Genomic DNA, 11,029 nt, shown 5'->3' with positions numbered 1-11,029 from the left:
AAATTTAGAATTTTTAAAAGAAAAAATCATCTTTTTTAAAATTTAAATTTGCGCGCCAAACCACTTATTTTAAAAACAGAGGAAATAATTCCAAACACAATTACTATTGGAACAAATATTGAATTGATGCAATCGTTTCCGTAGTTATATTTTAAAGTTGTGTCGCATTAGCCCAAGAAAAACACTTAAACTATTAGAAAACTTCACTAATTTCTAACCTGAGTATATGTTGCGGGCAAAATATATTACATTGCGGCCAAAAGGTAAAATCATTGCGGCCAAAACTTTTTATGCCGTGGCCGCAATGTATGAGCCTGTTGACAAAAACCGCGGTTTCTGCCGTCATTAAAAGAGGCGAGCAACTCGGCACAAGGCATCAGTTTCAGATGCAAACTATTTCCCTCCAACAAATGGCGCCCTATTCCCTTGGTAGTCATTTCATCAAACACCTTTCCCGCACCTCCACTTTCTCCTTCCTTATCCGTCGTCTTCACCGCCACATCCCTCCCCGCCGTACCTCTATTCCGGCCCCTTTCCCACCTCTCTCCCCTCCATTTACAAAATCACTTACTACTCAATGGGGTTGTTTGAATTCAATCAGGTCAACAAAATTCTCAACCACTGCTTCCCCGGAGAGTTCATTCACAGCTCCTGTTTTTTCGGAGAGTTCGTTCGCAGCTCCTTACCTCTCTGCTGACATTATATGTCGTAAAGACGTCGCGGTAGTATCCTCTCTCTCTCTCTCTCTCTCTCTCTCTCTCTCTCTCTCTCTCTCTCTCTGTAAATGCAAGTGTCCCGGGCCAGTTTGCGCGCACCTCGAACTAATCCCTACCGTCCTCCTCACAGCCGTTTCACACTCGTAAGCGTGGGGTGGGTGACCTCAAGAGTTGTCAACAAGGAAAATTGAACCAGATACCCTAGGGGGAAGCAAACCCCAACATCCCAGGCCTAGACCACTTGGCCAACCCTTGTGGTTAATCCCCCTTTCTCTTTTGTTGTCTTGTTTCTGTATTGCTTGACTAGATTCATTATTTGTGCACTTCACGAGTTTGAATTTGATGAGCAAACCGATTGCTTTTTTTTTTTTTAGGATTTGATATATGGACATACCCATAGTTTGGGTATAAGTTTTGTTTTTTGATAACTCAAGTGTTTTGATCAGTTTACACGCACCTCAACTAATCCTGGGGTCTCAATCCCACCACCCACATGCGGGGAGCCCTATAAAGCCTAAACAAAGCTCCTTACGGTCTGGCCCCAAGGGGATTGATAGCATCTGGGAGGTTTCAAACCTTAGGAGGGAGCAAACCCATAGTCCCAAGTCTTGACCACCAGGCCAACCCCTTGGGATTCACTGTTTGGGTTTAGTGGAAAAATTATGAAATTCAATAGTTGCATCTGTTGTGTTACGGTGATCTCTTTTGTTTTGTTGGTGCCTTACCGACTTTATTGGGGATCTGGGACCTCATTATTGATGGGGTGATTCGTGTTGACATCGATGCTATTTTCTAGTTCTCATTTTAGCTTGTTGTATTATTCTCTCATGTTAATAAAATGTAATATTAGCTCCACACGCTGTGTTGGCACTGTTTGGTTCACTGGAATGAAGCTGGAGTGGAATGCTCGTTCCAACCCTTGGTTCGCTAAAGAATGAGAGAATATTCATCACAAATAGAACCATCATTTACTGACATGGGTGAATTGTCATTGTGTTGGGAGAGCAATGAATTGTTATTAAAATCATTCCAGCAAACTAAACTCTACATTTGGGGACTTGAATGTCGAAGTTTTCTTGTTCTTAAGGGTTTTGGTATTTGTTTGAGGACTTGGCATTAGAGAGGGTGACCTAATTGGAGTACAATGAGAGACACCAGCATGCCATATCTTGGATTGTTTATTTCCTGAAAAAAATATCTGAACATTAGTGGATTTGGTACAGGATTTGTATATGCAGAGTAATCAAGAGTGGTTGGATAAAATTTTGTTGAGTTAGAGGGAAGAATTGTCTCAAATACATGTTCTTGCTGAGTTGTTTTGGCAGGATATGTTCTCAGAAGCTCTTTTATGTTTTGGTGCAAGTTCTACCAGTATGGATGAAGACGACGATGAAGACAATGATGCTGAGGTAACAACTTTTTTTTGTTTGTCATTTGTTTTGAAATGCCATCTGATACCTACTTAACATCTTTTCTATTTCTCTTTCGTACCATTCTTTTTCTGGACTTCATGCTTTATCTGAGACTGTTCAAATAAAACAGTGTTGAGTGTCATGATGCTACATTATTCATTCTGGTCTCTCATGGCTGCTACTAGGGAACATACTTTCCACTATTTCAACTAACCTTAAAGTGTGTCTGGGACTAATTTAGTCTCCTGCCAAATGTTGCATTTAAAAGTTATTTTGTGTTACTGAATGAAATACTTTCTTGTTGAGGCTGCCGCATGTTATGCCTCATCCAATTGGTCCAATTGGACATTTAGTGTGGAGCTATGACACTCAATACTCACAGTCCTCAGACAACCCACACTGCTAAACAGTATCGTCCATTAATATTCGGAGCATCAAGTGTTTAATGTCACTCTCCAGCGTCTAATCTCTACTGGCAACAATTATTTTAAGACGTAAAGTGCTGAAGCTGGTTCTGTTTCTGATACAAATTGAAGATGCTTTTACAAACACTTGTGTTGAAGACCTGCAACCTTTAGGTCCTTTACCTTTTCCCGTCTTGTCTTGCCTAATTTGTGGCAACTTACCATGTTTTTTTTGTTTTTGTGCAGTACTGGTACCATAAATTCTGATGTGAGTGCACTTTCAAATAGTCTTAGCTAAAAGCTAAGAAACCAAAGAAAAGACACAATATTTTCAAGTTTTGCTGAAAATCAAATTCACCGCAGGTCTCTATTAGTTGCATATTTGACGATTGCAAAGATGTGGACAAGTGCATTTCACATGCTGCAAATTCTATAGGCTTGAATGAGAGACCTCGTTACAAAGTCATCAAAGGTGACCCACTTGACTGGATAAACAATACTAAGGTGAAATTGCTTCTCTTTTGCAGTGTTACGGATTTCGTGAAAACTATTATGTTTTATTGTGCATTATGTCAATTTTTTTGTTGTACTTTCTTCGTCCAAGTATGAAGTCATGTTCTATGATTTCTTTCGTTTTTCAAATTCTTGTATTAGGTTGTATACTTGTTGCCATTGTACAAGGCTCCTGCTCACTGCATGGTCAGGCAGAAGTAATAGGTAGCCTTAACCCTGATCCTTTTGCACAGAGATTGATTGCCATGCTGGAAGTTGAAGTCACGTAGCAGTCCGAGGGCGGATGATCACTTTCTCTCTGGCCAAGTCACAACTAGGGCTGCAAACGAGCCGAGCCGAGCCGAGTTTTAGAGTGTTCGAGCTCGGCTCGGCAAAAATTTAGTTGGCTCGAGCTCGGCTCGAGCTCGTGACGAGCTGCAGGACTCGAGCTTGAGCTCGGCTCGATATGTATTTACGGAGCTCGAGCTCGGCTCGTTCGGCTCGTTTATGAAACAAATATATATAAATATATATATAAATAAATATAAATATGTAAAAATATATATATAAATATATATAATATAATCGAGCTCGCGAGCCAATTCGAGCCGAGTTTCGACTAGCTCGAGCTCGGCTCGTTTATGAAACGAGCTCAGGACTCGAGCTCGAGCTCGTTCGTTTTTGTCTTGAACCGAGCCGAGCCGAGCCGTTATCGAGCCGAGCTCCGAGCCGCTCGCGAGCGGCTCGGATCGTTTGCAGCCCTAGTCACAACCTTCCAAATTCATTTGTTTACAACTAAATTTGAATTCAGAAAAGGTTGCACCCAGTACAAAGCCTCCCACTTACAACGAGTATGGGAGAGACAGTAGTAGATAGCCTTACTCTTTTTCTTTTTTTTTTCTAGAGATGATTCCAGTGACTCAAATCACTCCACACTGCCGGGACAGAGCACTTCTCATTGTGCCAGGTCATGGTGTTGAATTCTTAGTTTTAACAAGGTCCTCGTTCTTCCTTTCTCAAGAGAAGAAAGTTTTGGAAGACATTCATGTGCATAGTAGAAGCGGAGCCACATTTTCCGAGCTCTATTTGTGGGTGATTCGGCGTGAGTTATACTACAAAATTAAGTCAAGGGCTGATCATGCGCAGATATATGGCAATGCCTTAGTCTCACATTGCCTGTCACTGAACTAATGTAATTATCTTTTATCTAATTTGTGTTCTTTGAGTTACATTTGAATGATTATTGGTCATGACACTAAGACGATCTGTACCTCTTCTGGTGACAATGAAACAACTCTACATTTAACGAAGAATGAATTGACCATATAGTTAAGCCGGTGTAATTATATTTCACTTCTTTTTTGGGGAATTTGGCCTTTAGTACGTAAAGTGAGTTTCAGTCAATTTCCAAAAGGGCAACACCACCTGTTTGAGGTACATGGTTCATTATCTGATAAGGTGAGCTAATATGTCCAAGTAACCATATTGGCCAAGAAGATATATATCTCCTGCAGAAGTACCAGTCTGTAGCAATTCTGTACAACTGCTAACACTTTCATGCATCTGTTAGCAATGGCGATTTGAATGATTTTAACTATTTCGGGAAACAAATTGAATATTTTGAGCTATGCCAACTTACTGTACCCTCAATCGTATATCATCAGTAATCATTTGCCCTTGTCCTTTCTCTCTTGCAGGAATCATTTAATCCAGTAGAAGTCGCTGAGGGGCTTTGGGTTGTGCCTGAGGGGAGGACTCCCCCAGTATGACTCTATCTGTGACGTCCTTCTGATGTCAAATGCAATTGTTGCTCACTGCTCAGTATAGTAGGGAAAACTGTTATTTTGCCTTCCGGTGTTTATTAAGACATTTGTTAAGGGCTGATTATGTTTTTGTTCAACTTACGTATTGAGCATCTGGCGTTTGGTACATGAATTTCTGGCTTCCAATACTCAGGAGCCATTCTCCTTAGACACCATTTACATGTCATGCCGGATCTTCTTTTATTCTGATCGTATATTTGTCCCCCTGAACTGCTCAGGACCTTCAAGCTACAAACATAATTCTGAATCCTGGATTCGCATTTGGAACTGGGGAACACCCTACTACTAAGCTGTGTCTCTTGCTGCTTCGTAGCTTAGTAAAAGGAGGAGAATTGTTTTTGGACTACGGAACCGGTTCTGGAATTCTTGCAATTGCAGCTATTAAGGTACTCACTTGTGTCTTTGTAATTGAACTTTGAATTTCTTGTGACTGGGAGCATTGTGTTTCATAGTTCTCATTGACTATCTAGCTATTAGTCGTTTGGAAAAATAAAACTTATCCAACTTAAGATCTTGGCTGTGTGCAAGTAACAAATGTCTTAGAAACCTCGGAAGAGACAGATCTGCGGGCAATGGGTGCTAACTAAATAGAGAAGTATTTCCAATAATACATAAATTGTGAAGTGGATGCTATCGACAATGAAATGAGGTCCAAATCTCAGCTATATGACATTTATTTTGTGATGTAGGACAGATTTATAACCCTTGGAGTATTGCTGCCAACAATTGGAATCGTGGTGGTTTTGGGTGGGGAATGAGAATATTATTTGGATAAGTGCGCTTAGAAGGAGAAAGGAAAGAAGAAGCAAGAGAAGAGAGATAGAGGTGCTTCACCCTCGCAAGGGTTAGGCAATTTCTGCAACGAAGGACCGCAGCCCAAACCATGATTACAATGGCCTTAGCCTTGTAAAATTCAATTCATTAATCAACTCCATTCCAAATGAAAGGTCACATCTAGATTTATAATCCATGGGAAAGACTTTTCGAATTCCTAGAACTCTAAATGAAATGAACCTAATTAATGAATACATACAAAAAGATGTGAGGATACATTGAACCTCCTAACATGTGTTTAATGCATCTAGATGATTAGTAATGCAAACACGAAATACATGATGACCCTTTAACTACCAAACTACCATAGATGACCCTTGAACTACCAACTACCAAGGACACTTATATTTGGACCAAAAAGCCTTCTCAATGCTCGTGCTATCCTTAGCCTTTGGTCTAGGCTTCCAAAGCCTATGAAACTTGTCTAACCACTCCATGGCTATATCATCAATTCTCCTCTGCTGAAAAGAACTCAACTCCGGCGAGTTAGGTGCGACTCCCAAAATACCAGCATGTGGAAAAGCTCGTTGAAGAAGGAAAGAACTTTTCTGCAATTTCAATGATTGGGCATCTGTGGCACAAGTAAGAGTATACTTCTTTCTTCCATCAATAAAGGAGTAAGTGTTGGCATGCCCGGCATGGTGTACATCATGTTCATACAACCATGTTCTTCCCAAGAGTATGTGGCAAAGCTTGAGTGGCAAAACATCACACATGACTGTCTCTTTAAGGCTCCCAATGTTGAAGGTGACAGGACATTGTTGCTCAACCTTCAACTTTGTATTAGTGATCCAAGCCACATGATATGGTTCAACTTTCAACCCTAACTTTTTGACAGCTTCTTCGGATACCACATTGGTGCAACTACCAGTATCAATGACCAATGAGTATACTTTTCCGCCACAATTAACCCTTGTTTGGAAGATTTTCCCTCGATAAGAAAGATGCTCATCACTTTTGGAACTTTTTTTATTCATTACCATAAGAGGACGGATAATGCCCACGCATTCATCTAGATCATCAAAATTTACCTCCAAATTAGGATCAAGGGGATCACAAACCTCGTCATCGGTTGGTGGTTCATTGGATGTGACCACTTTTGGGACTTCCTTTCCAACCAAGGCAATTGACTTGCTTGGACATTGAAAGGATAAATGACCATAACCATGGCAATTGAAACATCTGGTTATAGAAGTAGTACTTGCTTGAGATGTAGATGAAGATGCACTAGGACAAGAGGACTTGATAGGAACAAAATAGTTTCCTTGTGGCTTATCAGTAAACTTACATCGATTCTCATCCACAAAGGTCCTGGTAACGCTTTCACTTGTAGACCTCAAGGGAGTGTTCTTTTTCAAGTCTTCCTCCATTTGGTGAGCCACTTGAACCGCATCTGCCATGGTATAGAGTCGACTAGCAGCTAAACCACAAGAGATCTTTGTATCCAACCCTAGCCGATACATTGAAATCATCGCATCCTCATTCCATGGGAATTCAGATCTGGGAGCCAAGCTATAGAATTTTCCAGTGTACTCTTCAACGGACATATTGCCTTGTACCAACTGTGTGAATTGTAGCAGAACACTTTGCGTGTAATTAGCAGGCACGAAGTATCAAGTCATCGCGCTTTTCATGTCTTCCCACGTCTTGATGGTAGAATAATATGTTTGTTGGTACTTTGTCCACCAATTTCTAGCTGTTCCCTAACTTAGCCTCCGCAAAGAAGAGTTTTCGATCATCTGTCAAACGGTACCACTTAAAGAAACTTTCTAGGCTATGTAACCAATCAAGAAATACTTCCTCATCGTTGCCTCCATGAAAGTCTCCAACTTCCAATTTAGCTTCTCTGTCAACCTCATTTACTCTACAATCTTCTTGCAATTGTTGCGGCCCCCGTGGTAGCGGAGGTTGGAAGGAGGACCTTGAAGTATTAGAGGCTTCAAACTCTTGGGCAAAGCCCTCTGGCTTTTTTCCCATGACAAAAAATGTCAATTTACTTAGTGATGTGTTTATCTCCTCTACAGCACTTTTTAAAGTTGCAACACCTTCTTGAGTAGCCTGAAGCTCTTTGGAAAGAGCGTCAACCTTGGAATTAAGTTTGCTATTTTTCACCATTGTAAATAGATCAACTTTGAAGGTGCAGGAGCATAAGCTCTGATACCAAACTGATTTAGGACAGATTTAGAACCCTTAGAGTATTGCTGCCAACAATTGGAATCGTGGTGGTTTTGGGTGGGGAATGAGAATATTATTTGGATAAGTGTGCTTAGAAGGAGAAAGGAAAGAAGAAGCGAGAGAAGAGAGATAGAGGTGCTTCACACTCGCAAGGGTTAGGCGATTTCTGCAAGGAAGGACCGCAGCCCAAACCCCGATTACAATGGCCTTAGCCTTGTAAAACTCAATTCATCAATCAACTCCATTCCAAATGAAAGATTACATCTCGATTTATAATCCATGGGAAAGACTTTTCGAATTCCTAGAACTCTAAATGAATTGAACCTAATTAATGAATACATCCAAAAAGATGTGAGGATGAACCTAGATATAAATGCATACATTGAACCTACTAACATGTGTTTAATGCATCTAGATGATTAATAATGCTAACACTAAATACATGATGACCCTTTTAACTACCAATGAAAATTAATGCAAACACTAAATTCATGATGACCCTTTAACTACCAAACTACCATAGATGACCCTTGAACTACCAACTACCAAGGTCACTTATTTTTGGACCAAAAAGCCTTCTCAATGCTTGTGCTATCCTTAGCCTTTGGTTTAGGCTTCCAAAGCCTATGAAACTTGTCTAACCACTCCATGGCTATGCCATCATTTTGTCTATCTGTCCAGTATACAATATTTTGATTTTGATGATGAATTACATTTGACAATTATGACGTCACAAACAAGATTTTTAATCCTCGATTGTATCCATATTACAAGCCTTGAATGTAGTTAGTTTATGCATCATATTTTACGAGATATAAACTTTTGTAATAAAGTATGGAATGCTTCGGAATCAAGGCGCATTTCGATGAAATAATACGGACGTTTTTGCTTAACCGGATGACAGCCCGGTTGACAAGCCGGTTGTCGCTGACCACCAAGCGTCTCCCAGCCAGAAGGCCTGACAACTGGTCAAGGTGACTGGTCGACCGGTGGGACTACCAGCTGTGCAGAAAAGCTGCGCTGACAGCTCCAACAGCTCTATTTTGCATTCAATGCTCAACACAGCTTCCACCAACGGCTAGTATTCGTTTTTCTCTTTAAAAGGAAGGTTCAAACACCATTTGAAGCATCTCTTACATCTAAAAACTTTTACATTCAAGCACACTTTCATATTTACTCTTTGAGGAGTGTTTTACTTTGAGTTACGAATTTCAAATTCCTTTGTGAGGTTAGAGTTGTAAAACTCTAGCCATTGTAAGAGAGTGTTTAGGAGCTAAACGCTTGAGAGATGAGAACAAAGATAGGCAATTATTTTGGCGAGATCTTTTCTTAAGATTTTGGAATAAATCCTAGTGGTTCGCTAGCTGCTCGGGAAAGCTAGTGGTTGTAATATATTTGAAGAATAGTGGAAACTCAAGTCGAAGCTTGAGAAGTGGACTAGGCTACATCTTGCCAAACCACTACACATCTTGTGTTTGATCTCTCTAACCCTACTCTTTACTCTATGCATTTACAATTCTTATCTTGCTTGGTTGATTACTCCTGCTTACTGCTTTACATAGTTCTCAATTAAATTTTGAATTGAGCATTATTGTTAGCAACACTATTCACCCCCTCTCTAGGTTGCCTTTTGGTTTCAATTAGTTTTTTTTTTTTGTCGGAATACTCTTAAAATTCTCTTTCTGGCTTTGTATTTTTGGTGTTAATTGATTCCTGAATAAATTTCCATTCCTGTGGCTGTGGGAAACACAGTTTGGTGCTGCCTTCTCTATTGGATTGGATGTAGATCCTCAAGCAATTAGATCTGCACAACAGAATGCTTCCTTAAACAACTTAGGAGCTGATAAATTGCGATTGCACCTTGTTCCCAGCAAGAGCTGTCCCACTACATTTAGAAACGGAGAAACTGAAACACAGAAGTGCGATGTAGTCATTGCAAACATCCTTTATTATCCTCTCCTTGAATTGGCAGATCATATAGTTTCTTATGCCAAGCCTGGAGCCGCTGTTGGTGTCTCGGGTATCATATCGGAACAGGTACAGAAATCCATCATTATGACATCCAACTGGTTAACCTTTTACAGGTACCTTTTGTCTAAATCATGTTCCAGTGAAGAACCTAACTCACCAGTCATGTTTATGCTTTATAACACCACATTTTGGCCATGCGAACTGTTGAAAATGCAAAATGGCTTTGATCTACTTCACAGTTCTTTCTGTTTTTATTTAAGTCAGACTTCAATATGTTACATGTTTGCGGTTAGCTTATGGAGGTTGCACAAACCTGTTACCTAGTAAAATAATAGCAATGTCCATGCGTGCTTGTATTAATATCGGATGTTCTGGGTGATATTTATGGAAAATTACCAAGTCATCAATAGTTTAGGTTTCCTTGTGCAAAACTCTCTTGCATCCTCTTGTGTTACCAAGACCAACTTGATTATCTAGTGACAATGTTTTTTGACCAGAGTTAATCGCATTATCTTCTGATGCAGGTTCAATATATTGTTTTACACTATTCAAAGCTCTTGGATGGCATTTCAGTCACAAAGATGGATGATTGGGCTCTTGTAAGTGGCACCAGGAAGAGAAATTCAGTTGCTAGCTGAAGGGGATATAGTTTCATTGAAGCACCGGGTGAAACCATACTCTATTTTTCCTTATAACTGAGTGTGTCTGGACTGCGCACCTCGACTAATTAACAAACTTGGAAGCGACTAATTAACAAACTTGGAAGCTACTATCGACTGACCGTGTTCAAAGGCAGGCCTTGGGTAGTTGGGTGTCAAAGCGAATTTGCTATCTAGACTGTTTTCGAGTTCAAATGAGAACAAGAAGAAATGGTGATGTTAAACCTCAAACTTAACCCCTTATTAAGTATGTCTTCCAGAGCGGAGTTGTAAACAACTGAGAAGTGAGAAGGCCATAAAGTTTTCTGGGACAATATCAGAGAAGAAATTCAGAAGAAATGGTAGAAATTTCTTGGTTAACGTTACACACTTGGGTTTCCTTTCAAGGCATATTTGGACAACTCCTGAATAGACGTCTTAATGCTACTTCTTGTCCACTTTTCAAGTTATTTCCAATGAAATGTTTTACTAGGGTTATCATATGATTTGATACAAATTACAATAACAGTCAGCTAATCAGAAAAGAAATAATGCATGAAATCC

General features: G+C 40.0%; 1 protein-coding gene across 6 annotated transcripts; it reads left to right on the top strand.

Annotated features, from left to right (window-relative positions):
• The first annotated feature begins 276 nt into the window (after positions 1-276).
• On the top strand, positions 277-10,968 carry LOC131331578 (uncharacterized). Of its 6 annotated transcripts, none has more exons than XM_058365615.1 (8): positions 582-722; positions 847-973; positions 2,042-2,125; positions 2,896-3,036; positions 4,722-4,787; positions 5,066-5,233; positions 9,609-9,893; positions 10,352-10,968. In XM_058365615.1, exons 3-8 carry the CDS (start codon positions 2,045-2,047, stop codon positions 10,463-10,465), a joined length of 855 nt encoding a protein of 284 aa, XP_058221598.1. In that variant the 5' UTR covers positions 582-722; positions 847-973; positions 2,042-2,044; the 3' UTR covers positions 10,466-10,968. The 6 variants fall into 6 exon arrangements, with proteins under 6 accessions (XP_058221594.1, XP_058221593.1, XP_058221597.1 ...); XM_058365616.1 differs by lacking the exon at positions 847-973 and adding an exon at positions 2,779-2,800 and having other exon boundaries at positions 673-722; XM_058365610.1 differs by lacking the exon at positions 847-973 and having other exon boundaries at positions 278-722.
• Positions 10,969-11,029: the final 61 nt, after the last annotated feature.

The sequence above is a fragment of the Rhododendron vialii genome, chromosome 6a (genome assembly GCF_030253575.1).
Source record: "Rhododendron vialii isolate Sample 1 chromosome 6a, ASM3025357v1".
Classification (NCBI taxonomy): Eukaryota; Viridiplantae; Streptophyta; class Magnoliopsida; order Ericales; family Ericaceae; genus Rhododendron; species Rhododendron vialii.
Note: the sequence above shows the minus strand (reverse complement) of the source record. Positions and strands in the feature narration are given on the sequence as shown.